General features: G+C 45.1%; 1 protein-coding gene across 3 annotated transcripts; it reads right to left on the bottom strand.

Annotated features, from left to right (window-relative positions):
* Nucleotides 1-6: 6 nt before the first annotated feature.
* On the bottom strand, nt 7-18,204 carry CEP104 (centrosomal protein 104). 3 transcript variants are annotated; one of them, XM_042480474.1, is made up of 22 exons: nt 18,108-18,204; nt 16,771-16,902; nt 16,021-16,194; nt 14,409-14,547; nt 14,006-14,068; nt 13,705-13,781; nt 13,409-13,577; nt 13,081-13,239; nt 12,377-12,616; nt 11,360-11,566; nt 10,946-11,113; nt 10,390-10,563; nt 9,306-9,482; nt 8,122-8,328; nt 7,107-7,223; nt 6,840-6,876; nt 4,932-5,004; nt 4,331-4,439; nt 3,864-4,002; nt 2,725-2,792; nt 1,540-1,636; nt 7-666 (listed from the first exon to the last, which is right to left on the bottom strand). In XM_042480474.1, the coding sequence occupies exons 2-22, from the start codon at nt 16,881-16,883 to the stop codon at nt 533-535; spliced, it is 2,841 nt and encodes a 946-aa protein (XP_042336408.1). In that variant the 5' UTR covers nt 16,884-16,902; nt 18,108-18,204; the 3' UTR covers nt 7-532. The 3 variants fall into 3 exon arrangements, with proteins under 3 accessions (XP_042336408.1, XP_042336407.1, XP_042336409.1); XM_042480473.1 differs by having other exon boundaries at nt 18,112-18,204; XM_042480475.1 differs by lacking the exon at nt 18,108-18,204 and adding an exon at nt 17,779-18,047.
* Nucleotides 18,205-18,346: the final 142 nt, after the last annotated feature.

Raw genomic sequence — 18,346 nt, 5'->3', positions numbered from 1 at the left:
ACAAGGGGAATTCTGTGTGGACCCCAAGAAAAATGAGAATGCACATTTCAAATGTGCCCTATGAACACTTCAGTCTGTACCTCGATTGCAGTTCACTTTGCCTAGGAAAGGTCTATGACAACTCGCTGGAATTGGGATGAGAGCTTCATGGTAAACAACACGAAAAGCAAAGGACTAAACGGAGGCGTTGGTGGCAAAAAAAGGTATGGCTTAACTTCCTTCTGCCCCTCCCTTTGCTTCTCAAGGACAGCGGCAAGTGATTTAGCACCCTGAGAACCAGTGATAACAAACAAGGGGTGATGGGACCCCAACTGGCTTAAAGGGCCAGGGGTTTTGTGGGGCCAAACTGCTCCACACCGAAGCGCTGGTGCGGGTGGATGCAGTCAACCTATCAGAGAACCAACCTACGATCATAAATAGAGCGAGGCAACTAGCCGACAGCCAGGGGCGCATGCCGCTTGGGCAAAGAAGAGAGACCGGGTGTAGCCATCATCACCTGCAAAGACACCCTCGGGGGAAGAAGAGATCCATGTCATCGCTTGGCGTACGTTCTGCCAGTGCTTTTATTCAAGCCTCCGCGTGGAGTGGGGATCTTGCTTCCGACCGAAGGGGAGCGAAGCTTCACGGCTGGTGGCCCGGATCGGTTGAGTGGCGCGGCGGTTCTGCCTGGAAAGCAGAAGAGGAGCAGTGGGGTCTGAATTGCGGAAGAGAGGCTGTAGGGTGTTCCTGTTTGGAATCTAATGGGGGATTTTAATGGGGCTTGTGAGTTTTTATTTGAGGACTGGAGGGGATGCAGGAGGCAAGTGGTCCCAACTCACCCCCAAATGTTGCGGTGGTTTGGGTTACTTTGAAATACAGTGGTACCTCGGGATACGAAATACCCAGGTTACGAAATTTTCGGGATACGAAAAAATCCCATAGGGAATTATTGTTTCGGGTTACGAATGTTTTTTCGGGTTTACAAAACAACTTTGGTGCTTTTTTCGGCTTTTTCGCACGGAATCGCGGCTTTTCCCCATTGCGCCTATGGCAATTCGGCTTACGAAGGCTTTTCGGGTTAAAGCGGCCGCGTTACGAATTAATTTCGTAACCCGAGGCACCACTGTATCTTTGACTGATTCTGTGATCAAGCTCCAGATGTTCTCCATCATATTGCATTGCTTTGTCCATTGTATATCATTCCGAGGGGGAAAATTGCTAAGAAGGTTATTGGAAATGAATATCTGTTTGGATGGGTTATCAGTGGAATACTTATTAGAAGATAGGAACCCACATATTACCAGGTTAATGGCCAATTTTCTGGCAGAGGCAACAAGAGTATGGCTTAAATTTTAATAACGATCCTGAGGTTTTATTGTAAATGCATGTTGTTTTTCTATGCCCAATAAAGGTTGACTGACTGACTGATTCTGTTTTATAGAAGAGGAGGTTTTGGGGGATGCAAAATGCCACCCCTCAAGCCTGGCACTCTCCCCATTCCTGCTTTATCCTTGGCCATTTTGAGTGGGGCGGTTACAATGTGCAGAATGGAGGCCTTACCGGTGACGGACTGCGATGGCAAGCTCTTGTTCAAGATCTGGGTCCGCCTCAGGTTCATGCGACAGCCATCTTTGCCCATGAGGTGCACCTTCCAGGCCTGTGGGAGAGGAGTGGAATGAGTGGAGGAGAAGGTAAGAAGGGGTCAGACCTTTTGCATGGATGAGAAAGTGAAGCGGAGGGGAGACACCACAAGACAGGACTGAGTCACACACTTTGCATTTCTTTAACACTATAGATCAGTGGTGGAGAACCTTTTAGAGACCGAGCACCCAAACTGCAACCCAAACCCCACTTATTTATCACAAAGTGCCATGTACCTCTGGATTTCTAATGACAAACTCTAGTGAAGTCTGTGTTGGGACAATGGTGCATATGCTCACAGAGAGGGCTCTGCGTGCCACCTCTGGCACGGGTGCCATAGGTTTGCCATCACTGCTATAGGTTAAGGGAGCTCCCACTTTCTGTAATAGATAGTGAGATGCAATGGCACAGTTCTGGACCAGGGAATATTCCAATTCTAGCCCACATGGAACTATGAAACTCCCTGGGTGACCTTAGCCCAGTCCTTCTCTCTCAGCCTCATCTACTTCACAGGGTTGTTGTGAGAATAGGAATGGGGATAAGGAGCGCCACATAAGCTGCCTTAAGCTCCTTAGTGGAAAGGCAGAGCATAAATGTAATTACCAGATATCTTTATTTATACATTTGTTTACTTTATAGCCTGTCTTTCTCCCCAAACTCACATCACTCTGGTTAAGGGTCCCCTGTCTTTGGCTGGCTGAGGATAGAGGATGTTCCTCCCTGAATGGGAAAAGGGCCCTTCCAAGGTGTGGCTAATTCCCTCCCTCTGACTCTAAGGCCTGTTACAGACTGCCAAAATAAAGCTGCTTCGGGTCTCTTTGGAGGTATGCTGTTTAAATGATGCATGCATCCTAAGAATCCGGAAGCTGCACCAAAGCTGCACTCCAGTGTTTAGGAATGGAGTGTGGCTTTGGCGTGACCTCTGGACTCTTAGGACCGATACATCATTTAAATAGCATACCTCCAAAGAGACCCGAAGCAGCTTTATTTTGGCAGTCTGTAACAGGCCTAAGAGACACAGCGGGGGAAGGACATCCCATGCAAAGCCCACTGCTTCTGCACAAAAGCTGTGCTAAAGGGAAGGCAACCCAAGGCCTCTCTCACCTCTTCTCCTGGAGTGAAGTTCTCGTGGCACAAGGGACAACGGTTGGCCACCTTTTCAGGTTTGGCAGCTGGCAGGAAGAAAGGCAGAAGTCAGACAGAGGTGGGACACTGTGGGCATCTTTTTCTTTTTCAATTTGTGCTGATTTGTGTATGAAACAAGGTGGCCGCCATTCCTGCATCCTCATCAGTGGTAAAGGATAAGGTAAGGGCAGTCATTCACCTGCCCCTTTTCTACATCCTCCCACATCTGAGCTTGGCAAAATTGCCTTTTCTTTTACACTGAATTCCCTAGCTAGCATTGGCTGCTCCAGGATTCTGGGAACTGTTGTACAAAAGAAGCGGCTTGGACAGGTCGCCATCCCACACAATGAGACTGTGGTCGGTCTTGCTCTCCTTATCCTTCTACAAGTAGCAATTGTGCTACTTCTTTAAAGTCAGTGCAAGGAGTCAAGACAAGAAACTTCAGGTAATCCAGCAGGTTGAATAAATACACTTGGATGCGACACTTTTATGGGGGACCGGTCTATGGGAAAGGATCAGCAATTAATCTCTAAACCACAATACGGCAATCCAGAAGCTGGCTCTGTTTGCTTGTGGGGAAGAAGAGGGGAATTCTGCATATGCTCAAGAGGTCCCCCTCCGAATGTCTTGGCTAAGGTATTACATGACAGGTCTTATTTTTGCAAAGAGTGCACATAGGCCTGTTACAGACTGCCAAAATAAAGCTGCTTCGGGTCTCTTTGGAGGTATGCTATTTAAATGATGCATGGGTCCTAAGAGTCTGGAGGTTGCGCCAAAGCCACACTCCATTCCTAAGCACTGGAGTGCAGCTTCCGGATTCTTAGGATGCATGCATCATTTAAACAGCATACCTCCAAAGAGACCCAAAGCAGCTTTATTTTGGCAGTCTGTAACAGGCCATAGTCTCCTGTTGGGTCCACTGCTTGTGTCCCAAACTAACCCAGAAACAATATCTCTTTTTAAAATCTCCCCGTTTCCTGCTGAAGTAAGCATCAAGTCAGCAGGTTTTATTGGATGGTAACAAGACAGAACTCTCATCTCAATTTCAGGTAAGTAAACCTGCCTTCATCCCAAACCCTGTCTGTTTCTTGGCACCAAGTCTGCCAAGGCACACTTACGGTTGCAGGCCTTCCCCTTGATGTGGCGGGGCAGCTCATCCTTTGGAAGGGCTTCACAGCAGCGTGGGCACTTGCCAAAATTGTCCCTCTTGTCACACTCGGTCAGCAAGTGCTCCGTCAGGCTAGCGATCTCAACAACCTGCGCCAGGGAAAGGGAGGAGGATCTGGGTCTGAGAGGAGACCTGAGCAGACCTGGCCTCCTGGTTGTAAACAAAGGTTTTGCTAAACTCCTATCTGGAATAGGGAAAAGGTGCAAATGGCAATGGCACTTGTATACAGTCAAAGAGAAAAGGGGACAGCCCTGCAGAGGCAGAAAATCTGACCAAGACATGGGATTGGTGGCAGATCGATTTCTGTAATGAAATCGAGAGGGCAACAAGCTCACTACATAAGCAGCGAAGAAGTTTTTATGTCCTGGCATATGTAGAAATATTCATGGTAACCCTGGCAAAAGCGGAAGGTCTCACCTGCTTGCAGAAATCACATCTGGTTAGCATGAGGCAGCGCTTCCAATAGTGGAGATCCAAGCCTTCCTCTGTGAAAGATTCATCTCTTTCCCCACAGAAGATGCAAAGGCTGGAATGGGGGAGAAGAAGCAAGGGCAGAGATAAAGGTAAAGGGACAGCTGGGCTCAATGCAGTCTGTGCTCCATCTATCTCAATACTGCATAAAAGAGGGATGAACATCAGACCCAGGGGCCACATCTAGTTCCCACATAGGCAGGCACAGCCCCATGCCATACCTTCACTGGGAGACTTCCCAGCATCCCTAACCCTAAATGAATTTTTGTCTGATTTAGGACAAAAATAGGACTGGGGCAGGAATGGGGCTTGGGTGCAGATGCAACAGGAGGGCTGTTCTGGAGGATCTAAAGATGGCAGTGTACATACTAGTAAGCTCAAAGCTGGACTGATGCAATTTGCTGTACCTTAGGCTACCTCTGTAGCCAAGTTTGGAAATGTCAATTAGTCCAAATCTTCCCCAGTTAAAAGAAAGGATGGTTTTGACCACTATTATTTCACAGTATGTTCCCTGGGGTAAATCCTGGCAGGCAATTTTTGCACTTACTTGTCAAGGTAATTTGTGACAGAGGAATGATCATCCGCAACGTCCGTAGGCTGTGGGGCTTTTAAGATGTCACCTTTCAGAAAGAAAAGAAAAGAAGGCTAGACCATTAAACAACTTGAGCAGGGAATAAAGAACCTGTAATAAAGAACCTGGGACACTATACCACTGTCTCTGGATATGTAAGACTGTCAAAAACTATTGGATAGATGTATGAGGTGTAATAAATTCAATCCTCCAAAGAAAATTAAAACTTAGACCAGAAACATTTTTATTAAATATGTGGGAAGAAGACTTAGATAAAGAGTATGGAAAAAGTCTTCATTATTTAATAACAATGGTGGGAATAGCATTGACTCAAAAATGGAAAGCAAAAAGCCCCCCAGTTACTTAAAATATATGATGCAACAGAAATGGACAAATTAATGACACTTCTTAGAAATCAGTTGAAAAATGAAGGGAAAAAAGAATGGAGTAAGACCTTGGAATGATTAGATAAAGAAGAGAGGAAGACCACTACTGTTAGTTATCACTAGTTCGACTTGAGACTTAAATAAAGGTGCGTTAATAAGGTTAACAAGACTCAGAATTGAGAAAAGATATGAGGAAAGTTAAATGAGAAAAGAGACATAAGGTAAAGGACTTAAAATATATTAATTTTTTGAAACTATAGTAAAATAGAATAATTAGGGCTTAAAATAGACACTTTTTATTTGATTCTGAAAAGGGGATATTATAGAGTTACACAAATGAATGATAACTCTAAAGCTAACAATATGTATAGCATTAAGCTCAAAATAGAATAGCTAAAAATTTAAATCTGCTTCCTATTATAGGCTAAAATTCACATGGAAAATGGAGAAAAAAGGTCTGTATTAATACCAACTGACTCGGCATAAAAGGAAAGAAGCCAAGGATGATTGGAAAGAGAATGCTTGGGAGAGGTATGAGTTGGGAAAAGGAAGGTGAACAGCAGGTTTAAGTATGTTGCAGAAGGTGAGAGTAGGTTGATGGATGGCAGGAAGGAAAGTTAGTGGAAGAAAGAGAGAGAGAGAGAGAGTCGATGGAGAAGAAGTAGAGAGAATAGGAATGAGAGTGAGGAGGTGAAGGGAGAAGTGAGGTTTGGTTATGAAAGAGAGGTTGAGGGAAAGGAAGGAAGGCTAAAAAGAGTATAATAAGGTGGAATGAGAGAAACTAGGCAAGAAAGAAGGAAGAAAGAACCAGGAAGATATTCAAACTTGACCTATATTAGTACGAATATTTAAGGGTTAATAATAACGGCAGTTTCATGATGCAAAATGAATTACCTGACAAGAGGATGACTGATATAAATGAAATTAACAGTATGACTTATAGAAAATTGTTGTATAATATTAATTTAAGTTTGCACATTTGCCAGTATTTCTCTAATAATTTCTGTTTGTTAAAAACCAATAATACTCATCACATTCTGGATCAATCTGAGGACTGTATAAATGTTTTTAATTTTCAACATTTGTTTTCAATTAAAAAATAAAAAACCTGACCTTCCCCTATGAAAATGTCACCTATTTGGAGGAGAGGGCATGGGAGCGCAAGGCAGTAACTCTCACGAGGAGAAACTGCTATCATCCCAACACTCAAATTAAAGTCTGGGAAAAGGCCGGTTCTGATCTGTCTTGGAGTCCCAGTTTCTTCCTGGGACAAACAAAAGAAAATTTTAGGTCTGCTGCTTTTAAAATATGGCTTCTATAAGGCCATGAGATCCTCCTTTTCTTGAAGTTATGTCCCTGCGCTCTATAGTGGCCCCTTTCTTAGAGCACACAGTTTGGAGTATTTTGCTCTGGAACATCTATGTTCCACAAAGCACCAGAAATATTGGTAACATCTTCTATGAGAGTCTATCATTAAAAAACAACAGCAGCAGCCTACCTGGGTTCTTGGATTTCTGAAAATCGGCCTCTTTCTCCTACAAGAAAAGGAAAATATAAGTATTTTAAAGTTTAATTAATGTCATAATCTTTAATGAGGAGTTAATTAATCTATTTTACATATTATGTAGAAAACTTAATTTATTATTTATTGTATTCCATTTATAGCCCGCTTTTCTCCCACCAAGGAACACTTCTCCTCCGCTCCCATGTGCGTGAGTTGCGCACAACATCAAAACTGCCCCAAATGTTCCTAAGATCCGGGTACCTTTGCTGCCTGAGCTTCTGTCTGCATCTCCTTCAGAGCAGCCAGCTGACCTTGCAAAACTTTGATTTCATCCTTTTTCTGTCTTTCGGCTTCTTCTGAGGCCGCCTTCTTCTGTGCCTATCAAAGGACACATATGCATATGCAACATGCTCCAGAGTCATGGGGTTCTGGGTCAGTGCCATGAATTGGGTGGGCCTCCCCATCTTTTGGAATGGCAATGTCTGGAATATTGCCATTGCAATCGGTTTAGGATTAGGAAATATTACGGGCCCCACCCCTGGAGACACTTAAACAAAAAGAGCAAGAGCTTAAAAGCTCACCAAATAACAAAAAGATTCAACAAGACTGGCAAGGTATAAGGAACAAAATACACCAAAATTAAATACCTGAAATAGCAAATAAGGCCTGTTACAGACTGCCAAAATAAAGCTGCTTCGGGTCTCTTTGGAGGTATGCTATTTAAATGATCCATGGGTCCTAAGAGTCCGGAGGTTGCGCCAAAGCCACACTAAGCCATTCCTAAACACTGGAGTGCAGCTTTGGTGCAGCCTCCGGATTCCCAGGGTGCATGCATCACTTAAACAGCATACCTCCAAAGAGACCCCAAGCAGCTTTATTTTGGCAGTCTGTAACAGGCCTAAGATGAAATACATAAAACACTATCACTTGGAGCATGCTAATAAAATAGGCCAATGGCTAGCATCTAAACTAAAAAGCGAAAGGGAGAGAAATGCAATAATTAAATTGAACAAAGAGGAAAAAGAATACAGTCAACAGAGTGAACTAAAACAAATAATTGCAGATGACTTCCAACAACTTTACTCAGCAGGAAAAACAACCCAGAAAAAGGATAAGGCAATACGAGATTCCTAAGAAAAGAACAAACAAATGCCTTCAGCATCTTAGCTCCATTGACCGCCTGGTTTTTGGACTCTTCCCTTTCTTCCCCCCTTTTTGTTGCATCCTGATGGCTCCCCAACCCCAAAACAAATGTTGGGGCTTTGCCTGCACTTACCCTCATCTCAGACTCCGTGGGCTTGCCGTCTATTTTAGCAAACCCGTCGAAAAGTGTCTTGTACAGAACGTTCTTCCGGGTGTTGGCGTCGTCGGGAGGGAGGTAATCCAGGATGATGGCTCGGTGCTGGCGGTACATGTCCAAGATCACCCGGAGGGCTGTTTCGCGGACCTCATAGACCCGGTGCTCCAGGCCGCCTGTGGCAAACTGAGAGCAAAGGAAGAGGAACAGTCTTGAAAAGTGATAGGGGTGGCCTGAGAGCATTTGCTGTCTTGGTTAGGTTAGGCTGGAGAGTCACTGTGGTGTAGGTATTTGAGCATTGGACCCTGGGAGACCAGGGTTGAAATCCCCGCTCAGCCATGGAAACCCACTTGGGCAAGTCATACACCCTCAGAATCACAGGGAGACTATGGCCCCATACAGACAGGCCAAAATAAAGCTGCTTCGGGTCACTTTGGAGCTATGCTGTTTAAATGATGCATGCATACGAAGAGTCTGGAAGCTGCGCCAAACTTGCACTCCAGTCCTTAGGAGTGGAGCATGGCTTTGGCATGGCTTCTGGCGTCTTAGGATGCATGCATCATTTAAATAGCATACCTCCAAAGTGATTCGAAGCAGCTTTATTTTGGCCTGTCTGTATGGGGCCAAAGTCTTGCCAAGAAAATCCCATGGTAGGGTCACCATGAGTTGCGAAAAACTTTAAGACACACAACAACAACAACAACAACAACACTTTAGGCTGACAGATGGCAAATGTTTCTCACTGGTTTATACAATACCACTTAGGACCACTCAAAGAGGGCTTGGCTCCTGCAGATGTGTATGTCTGTGCCTCCAATTGCCTGTTGACCTATGGCAACCCCATTAACTTCACAGGATTTTCTTAGGCAAGGAAAACTCAGAGCTGGTTTCACCAGTTCCTTCTTCTGAAATAGAGCCACAGCACCTGCGATCCCTTGATGGCTATCCATTTTACAGAAGCCCCTTTCTATGCATGCCAGTTAGAGGCAGTACAATTTCTGGAAACAATTTAAGATTGTTTGGGTTCAAGTGGAATGTGAAGATGGGATACACTTCAAACCCTTGAAGGGAGAGGTTCTGCTCTGTGACTCAAACCCTATGATGATTTATCCCATGATAAAAACCAACAGGGGCAAAGGAAACACAGCAGCTTAGTCCCCTACGCGCATGACGTTGTCAATGGTGAAGCCGGTGTTATCCGTCCCGAGATCTTTTAGCAACCGTTCCACTAATTCCACCTGGCTCATTGCGAGATGTGTTGGAGAATTTGGCTTCAGGGGATGCACCAGGTGAGCAGGGATGATCTGAAGGGGCCTTACTTCATTACAGAGGGCCATCTCCTAGGAAGAGAAACGTCACCTTTTAAAAATCCGTTGTAAGCAGCCTTGAAATCCCAACTAAGAAAAAGCGATGAATGAATGAATGAATGAATAAATAACATGGGGATATATATGACACAGCAGCATAATGACATGACAGTTAAACAATTCTACATGGCTGAAACTGGACAGCAAGTTGTACCTCTGCGTTTTGGAAGCAAGCTAGGAAAAGCAAACAGGAAAAGGTTCTCCTTGTTTGCCATCCAAACTCAAGTAGTGTGGTTTGCTCTGAGTTTTGGCAGCAGTTTTAAGAGCCCCGGGAAACAAATATGGCATGAAGGACACATAATAATAATAATAATAATAATAATAATAATAATAATAATAATCCCATCCTTCTCCTGGGGCGGCTTACAACATTAAAAAAAGCACCATACAATTAAAAACATACACAAGTAGTATATTAAAATAGAATTAAATGACTACAATAATTAAAACAAATTCAGTGCTAAAATCAAGTACTTCAAAAAGACTGAAATTCTTAAAATACATTAAAACAATATAATGCATGAGCCTCATTCTCGCTATAGTAGTGATGTCCAAACTCTGTCCTTCCAGGTGTCTTCGACTTCAGCTCCCAGAAGCCTCAGCCACCTTGGCCAATGGTCTGGGATGCTGGGAGCTGAAGTCCAAAACACCTGGAGGGCCAGAGTTTTGACCTCACTGCCCTATGAAGATGGATATCCGAAGGACCCTAGTATTTTGATTCCTGGATTCTTCCTCCATTTTTTCAGGTAAGTACTTTGAGTTGACAGGACTCTGAACTCATTTTATTGCCCATGGCACAATCCAGAACCATTGCAGGCTGCTGACGGAAGAGCTAAGTTGGAGCCTTCATCTCACACAGTTTCTCTGCAGGCTGACCTACCTGGATGAAGTTGGCAGCCGCTATGCGAAGGCGGGCAGAGGAGTCTCCGGTCCTGGAAAGCAGGTTGGGAAAAGTCCTCTCCACACAATGCGCGGTCTCTTGCTTCCCAAGCTTATGCGCGGGGATATACTGGGTGATGATCATTTTAAGAAGTTTTAAGGAAGCGTGGAAAACCTGCCGTACCAAACAGCAGACAAACATCAAGACACTGAAACATGTCTGCAATGAACCCCCCAACTCACTGATCTGCTTTTAGAAATGAGGACCCAAGGAAAGGGGCAAGCTGTAACTCAGTGGCGGAACGCATGTTTTCAAAGAGAAGATCTCAGATTCAACTCCTGGCATCTCCAGGAAACCAATGGTGGGGGCCACAAGGTGCCATAGCTAACGACCCATGGGTTTGCATTAAAAACAATGTTTTAGGGGACTGCACATGGAAGACTTGCAAACACATTAATAAACAAAACAAAACAAAACAAAACAGAAAGAAAGAAAGAAGTTAAAGGCCTACCCCTGTCACAGAGACTGCATAGTTCTGGACTGTGGTCACACTCACCGATGAGACAATGTCTTTTATGGCTCTCACTATGAGAAAGATGGCACCCCGAAGCAGGTTCTTCAGGTCTTCCTTTGGCGTACTGGGAGACACCTCCATCATCTTTTTGTAAATTGCGAGCAATGAGTCTTCCCGGTAGGACCACGTTTTGGAGTAGGCCCCAGCAACCTGCCCCAAACAAAAACATTGGGAGAGAAGCCTTTGCTGACTGGGACCATCCACAGGCCGTTGCTAAGCAGTCATTTATGGGCTCCATCACCAGACTCCATCTGACCTGGGAAGCTGACCAGGGTCAGCCCTGGCAAAACTCCCTGGAATCAATCTGGCCAAGAAAACTCTAAGGTAGGGTGACCCTAAGTCAGAGCTGACATGAAGTCTCACAACAACAACAAATTACTCTGAAAGGTAACTTACCAGCCCTTCGCCAAACACTTCAATGGCTGTGCTGGCCTCCCTCAATGCTTTCTCCGTCAATGGCTCTGGCTCTCCCACAGTGCCACTTCTTGGCGTGTCTCCCATGTCCTCCTCGTTCATTTCAGGATCCAGGTAAGCAAACCCTTCCTCCTGCTGCTGCTTCCGGGTGGCTGGGAGAGGCCTCTCGTCGTAAGGGATGAAGTCAGCCTAGGGCAGGGAAAGGAGACACTGTCAAATGCAGGAGACCTGGCCTCTTGCCTCCAATGGACCAGCGGCAAAACTAAGTGACCCATGAGTGAGAGGACAGCAGTGTCTTCAGGGGAGCAGAGAAGGAAGGAGACCTTTGCCAGGCAAAGGAGTGGCCACTGTTTCTCTGACTTCTCCTTGCCAGGCAAATAGAAACTGGTGAGCCACTTTTTAATGTAGGCAGGTTTCTCTCCTCTCCACTCCTAAGCACAGCAAACTTTAAATAGCTCAGATGGGAACACAAGAGAGTCATATGGGAAAGAGACTTTTTTTCTAAATCAGTTCAGAGGTGAAGAATTCAGAGGATTTTTTAATTTAAAAGACATTGGCCTGTTACAGACAGCCAAAATAAAGCTGCTTCGTGTCTCTTTGGAGGTATGTTATTTAAATGATGCATGGGTCCTAAGAGTCCGGAGGTCGTGCCAAAGCCACACTCCATTCCTAAACACTGGAGTGCAGCTTCTGGATTCTTAGGACCCATGCATCATTTAAGCACCAAAGAGACCTGAAGCAGCTTTATTTTGGCAGTCTGTAACAGGCCATTGGTTCCTTTCCCACTCCTTCTTTTCTTCCCCATGCACTGCAAAATAATGGGGCTGTCTCAAACTGGATTTACACTGCAGAAATAACAGAGTACAACACTGCATTAACTGCCACGGCTGAATGCTATAGGAGTCTGGTATTGGTCGTTTTGTGAGATATTTAGCTTTCTCTATCAAAGAGCTCTGAAGCCTGGCTAACCCATCACACGCGAGACAAAACAAAGCTTACATTTATCTTTGGATTTCCAGATTCGGTAGAGAGAGGGGCCGCCTGGGCTGCAGGAGGAGAGGGGCTCTGGGCAAGAACCGGCTCAGGAGAAAGAGCCTCTGGTGGCTTTTCGGGAGACAAAGCCTCGGCAGCCTCCGCTTCGGTTCTGTCCCGCCGGGGAGAAAGCAGAGGCTTCTTTTGGTGAGGAGACGTGGCAGGATAAGCCAGGGGGTCAAGAGGCAAGTCGGGGGGCCGCCGGACCTGGAGGAATGAGCCATGGGAAGAAATCCTATCAAAGATTAATTATTTCCTAACGTTTAAGAAGAATCTAATACAGCTGCCCCTCCCTATCCATGGATTCTGCATCCATGGCTTGAAAACGTTACAAAATTCCAGATTGTGAAAAAACTATTACTCTTGGCCTAGAGATGGACAACTGACCCCTTGTCCCACCAAAACCTTCAGGGAGTACCATTGCCCTTGACAGTTTTGTTTTCTCCACCCTCAGACCTTTTGTGGGGGCCTTTCCTCCCAAACGGATCGCTGTTCATTTCATAAAAATGGGGTACGTGTAGCCTGTGCCCCCTTGGCTGAGCCAATGCCTGAAGCTACACGAACATTCGCTAGAAGAGCTCCCCTGCTCAACTCCTAGTCCAATGGGCATCAAGGGTCGGGACATGTAAAGAAATGCATGTGTGACATGTATTGATGCAGACGTCACCCACCATCAGGTCCGGATCAAGGAGGTTGTGTAATTCCAGCTGCTGGTAGACTTTGAGGCGGTACTCCTCCATCTGCTGCTTCTTCTGCTTGGCCAGATCATAGTCCTCCCTCTCAACTGCACAGCGCTTCTCCACCTCGTAGCGGCCCAGCCGCTCACCGACCTGAAATTCAAGGGCTTAGACATCACTGTTGAAGGCAAAGCAGCCTCCAGACAACTCAGGCAGCCTCATGGCGCCTTCTGCTAGGTCAATTCCCTTCCAAATATCCCCACCAAGTTCTCCAGGGCAAATGAACAATGGCACAGCCATACTCATCATGCTCTGGCAATACCTTCTGCAGGTCCGCAATGGCTTGCTTGAGTTTCTTGGCCTGATCGTAGTGTTCCTTGCGCACCGCTTCGTGTTTTTTCTCATCCAGTTTGCGAATTATCTGGGCAACCTCTGGGTCTTGGTACATGTCAAAGGCCAGATCATCCAGTGGTGAAATGGAGTCGGGCTTCCTGGGGTGGAGAGAGACAGCCACATTCAGGCGTGTATATGGAAAACGCCTGCAGGAGTGGCGTCAGTGTCGGGGATGAAAGTGTGGCCACACTGGAGAAGAGGGGGTCATATCATAGTTATCCTTACCCAATGTATGTTCCATCTAAGGCCGATTCGTCTGGGTTGTTTCCAAGATAATGGTCAATCAGCTTCTCTCGTGAAGCCTTTGGAAAGAGCAAGAAAAAGGCACAGGACATTTTTTGTGTGAAATACCCACGGGATGTTTGCAGAGTCTTTTCTTTTATAGGACTAATTTACTGGTCTCCCACAGAGGCCCTGGGAAACCCTGCTCTGAGTGACGTTACAACCCGACCATCTCCCTGGTTTAGCCGAAACCAAAATTGGGTGTCTTCCAAATTTTCTCCAATCCCACCATTTCATGACTTACATGACTGTTGTCGCTGCTGAAATCTGCAGGCTCGCCGATGATATTTATGGCTACAAGAGCAACCTTTAAAAGAGAGAGAGAGAGAGAAAAGAAAGAAAGAAAGAAAGAAAGGAGAGATGAGGAGGTTCCTCTGCACCTGTTTTTAAAAAATGCATTTCTGAATCATGGCTCTTGTGAAAAGAATAATACAAACTGAGAGGAAAGGAGAGTAACCCTTTACTTTGCATAATTTCGTTATTTCAAAACTACGCTGCTTTGTTTATTCTGGTTTTGTCAGCAGATTGGCAAGAATGACACTCCAAGATCTCAGAGAGGACAAGACAGAGTCACAAAGAAAAGACCCCCACAACTACTTTAGCCAAACAAGAAGTACCACCTACAAGATAAAAAAAAAGTGTTTTACCTGGCTGTACAAGTTGTATCGATTGACATAGTTTTTGTGGAAGGTCAACTTCAGGTATTGGCCAACAGCATCCACATAGACCGATTTCAGTTCTCGGGCTTTGTAGCCAGTCTTCTCATTATCCGAGAGAGAGACGTAACTGCATGGCAGAAGGAAAAACACTTCAAATACAATCTGCTAATAATGACTGCCAAGCAGCAGTGGCCTTTTGAAGCAATACAGCTCATCTAGTTACGAGCATCGTGAGCGCTAACAGGATAACTGGAGCCATGTGTCCGAAGGAGAACAACCAAAATGGTGAAGGGTCTGGAAACCATGTCCTATGAGGAAGGACTCAGGGAGCTGGGGATGTTTAGCCTGGAGAAGAGAAGGTTAAGAGGTGTTATGATAGCCCTGTTTAAATACTTGAAGGGATGTCATATTGAGGAGGGAGCAAGCTTGTTTTCTGCTGCTCCAGAGAATAGGACCCGGAGCAATGGATGCAAGCTCCAGGAAAAGAGATTCCAGCTCAACATTAGGAAGAACTTCCTGAGAGTAAGGGCTGTTCGACAGTGGAACAAACTCCTTCCTCGGAGAATAATGGAGTCTCCTTCCTTAGAGGTCTTTAAGCAGAGGTTGGATGGCCATCTGTCAGGGATGCTTTGATTTGGATTTCCTGCATGACAGAATGGGGTTGGACTGAATGGCCCTTGCAGTCTCTTTCAACTCTATGATTCTATAACATACTAAGCACTAAATGTTTATTATCTCAAAACAAGGGCTTCTGAAACCAAAAAATGAGGATACAGTTATGGCTTTTGCTCATGTGACACACCATGACACTTAAAAGCTTCAGATTCCTGAAAGCTATAAGGCTTTATCAATGCAAAATCCTTTCCACCTTCTTCATTTTCCTATTCGGTTTCCTTGTAGTGAGACATGGAGAACGCATATATATATATATATATATATATAGTAGCTTACACATTGTAAACTGCTTAGCTTAAGTGCACTGATAACCAGTACAGAAATGTACTTGCTATTGATATATATATATAAAACAATTGAACCTTAGAGTTGGAATCCATCCCATTGAGTCCTTGTTGCCATTCTCTATGCCATGCTCTAACTTCTCCATAGCCTTTGTAAAACGAGGAGCCTAGAAGTGAAGACACTACTCCAGAAGAAGCTTGAACAGAACGGGACCATTACTTCCCTTGACTTGGAAACTCTGGAAGCACCTGGACTAATAGCCGCTGAGAACGTTACCCTCCATAGAGGTCCCCTTCTTCCTCTAAGGTCACCTCTAGTTCTGGGATGAACCTCCCAGGAGGGTCAATATGCAGAGGGATCTTCTAGTGCCTTTGAGACTAAGAAGTTGGTAGCGTGAGCTTTCCTAGACTTGAGCCTACTTTCTTGGATGCATGGGAAGCAGACTCAGGTCTATGAAACCTCACACTTCTGGCTTCTTTCTTTCAACTAGTCTCAAAGGTGCGGCAAGATCCTTTCGCATACTGCTTTCCCAGACTAACACAGCTGTGTCTTCGAATTCTCTCAGGAGCACAATGTGCTTAGCGTGTTTTTAGTGGGACTAATACTTCCTTTGACCCGGAAACTCGAAAGAGAGGCTTACCCCAGCCTTCGGAACCTCTCCGACTTGTACGGCGCAAAGTACTCAGGCAGGTTATCGCTGATGTAGAATTCAATTTTGCTGGAGATCATGTACTGGTGAGCCAGCAACTGGAGTTTCCGGATTCTACATCGCTCCACCATCTGCAGGACGATTTCTTGGGGATATTGGCAGAGCCTGGAATGGAAGAAAACAATAATTTTTACTTATATATCCCTCCTCTTCCAAGGATTGAAGCGGGATTACATCATTAAAATAATACAATACAATCCAAACAATCAATAAAATACTAATACTGAATTAGACATCTCTATTAGTTCCTTAAAATATCCAGTCGTCAAATGGTAACCAAATCCAGGAGCAATCCTTTATATGTCATGACTTCCGGTAAACCACGTAACATAAAAGCGGGGGGGGGGGGGGGAACCCCATAACGGTTCCCTCTCAATGCATTTTATTCTTCACTTCAACGTGTCAAACTAGGTTTTTAAAGATGTTTAAAAATGAATAAATGATTGCTGAAGCCGCAAGATGCTGCTGTGTCACGACCTGTTGCGCAACAGCTGTAGAAACGGAACCAGAGTTGTGATCAGAGCTCAGTTCTCAGGGATCCAAGTCACTTGGTATTAATGCTTTACAAATAAACATCTCTAATTCTCTGGAGGCAGATGTATCTCTTATGAGAAAGGAAAGGCCAATGAGCAAAAGAGGTCGGGCCCTCGCTTATCCTCAAATGTCCTCCACTTTGTGTACCTTGGTGACCTCCATCCGTTGATGGTCGGCGCGTGGACCATCAGTTCTTTTGCGCTGAAGCCATCCTCGTGTCCCGATGAACTCACAACAATAAACCCAACCTTGTGCGGCATCCTGCCCTCTTGAGCTTAACTGGAAGGAAAGGCAACGGAGGATTATTAGAAGGTAAACCACATGCGCTGCTAAACCTTCAGGGTCTGATATTGACTGGGCGCATTGCATTGGACCAGAGAGCAGCTCCGTCTCCTCCAGAGCAAACGCCAGCCAAGAGACCAGGGATCCCAAGCACACTTTGCAGAACGAATCCAGCTTGGGACCCCTTTAACTGCCCCGGCTCAGTGCTAGGGAATCCTGGGAGCTGTCGCTTTGTGAGACACTCAGCCTTCTCTGTCAGAGAGCTGTAATGCCAGAATAAACTACAATTCCCAGGATCCTCCAGCGGTTAAAGTGGTCTCAAACTGGACTATCTCCGCAGTGTGCTTTGGATCTGATATTTATGTTGACTGACATCTTGGTGTTTTCTTTACTGATGCTACGCATTTGTGGGTCTGTTGGTGTTCCCTGCCTCGATCCATAGGCAGAGCAGGGTGAGAAATAATAACAGTAATAGTAATAGTAATAATAATAATATTTATTTACTTATTTCCCACCTCTTCAACAAGATCGAGGCAGATTACATCAGCAGAGACCATATAATACAATGAAACAACCCCACTTTCCCCTCCCTCCTTAAAACGACCCACAGAATAACGATAACATGATAATAGCTCTAGTAAAAACTCTAGTAAAATAACTATAGCAAAACAGTTAATAATAATAATATCATTAAAATAATAATACCAATTAAATATTATAATAATGCCATTTAATTAATAATAATAATGATAAATCATTAAAATGATAATAATAATGTCCTTTAATAATAATAATAACAACAACAATAATAAATGAGACACTTTCAAGAGAGAGAGGGAGGAAGGCTGCATCTGCATTGGAGAAATAACTCACTTCGGCACCGCTTTAGCTGCCCTGGCTCAATGCCATGGGATTCTGGGATTTGTAGTCCTGTGAGGCCTTGAGCCTAGTCTTTCAGAGGGGTTTAGGGCCAGAATAAACTACAACTCCCAGCATGGCAGTTAAAGCAGCGTCGAAGTGGTTGGTTTCTGCAGTGTGGGCTCAGCCTCACTGTTGGGGCTGAGGATGATGGGAGATGTAGTCCAAAAGGCCTGTTTATGAAGGCAAGAGGCACCTCTAGTGGCGGGGAGTCCCCCAGGGCCCTAGGGACCCCTCTCCCCGGCTTCCCCCTGACCCCAATCCGCCCTTTCCCCCCTTCCTACCTACTTTATTCCGGCTCCATCACTAGGGCCACTAATCTCCTAGCAACCGCTTGGACGCTACTGCGCAGGCGCAAACAACGAGGAGGTGGCTGGGACTAGCGAGAGGCACTTCCTAGAGCGGCACTTCCTGTACGCTAGAACAAAGGGCGGCGACGTCACTTTTCACTCGACATCCTGCGCATGCGTCAACAAGCAGAAGCCAATTACTCCCTCCCCCTTTACAAAGATTTCGCTTTCTT

This window comes from Sceloporus undulatus, chromosome 7 (genome assembly GCF_019175285.1).
Source record: "Sceloporus undulatus isolate JIND9_A2432 ecotype Alabama chromosome 7, SceUnd_v1.1, whole genome shotgun sequence".
Lineage (NCBI taxonomy): Eukaryota > Metazoa > Chordata > Lepidosauria > Squamata > Phrynosomatidae > Sceloporus > Sceloporus undulatus.
The sequence above is the reverse complement of the archived record's forward strand: the minus strand, read 5'-3'. Positions and strand labels throughout refer to the sequence as shown.

Excerpts from the sequence above, each read along its gene's own strand:
- CEP104 (XM_042480474.1), bottom strand. The coding sequence starts at position 16,883 with ATGCCGCACAAGGTTGGGTTTATTGTTGTGAGTTCATCGGGACACGAG. Across the intron at positions 14,069-14,408 it reads GATACAACTTGTACAGCCAG|GTTGCTCTTGTAGCCATAAA; the intron begins GTAAAACACTTT and ends TCTCTTTTAAAG. Across the intron at positions 13,578-13,704 it reads TTAGATGGAACATACATTGG|GAAGCCCGACTCCATTTCAC; the intron begins GTAAGGATAACT and ends TCTCCACCCCAG.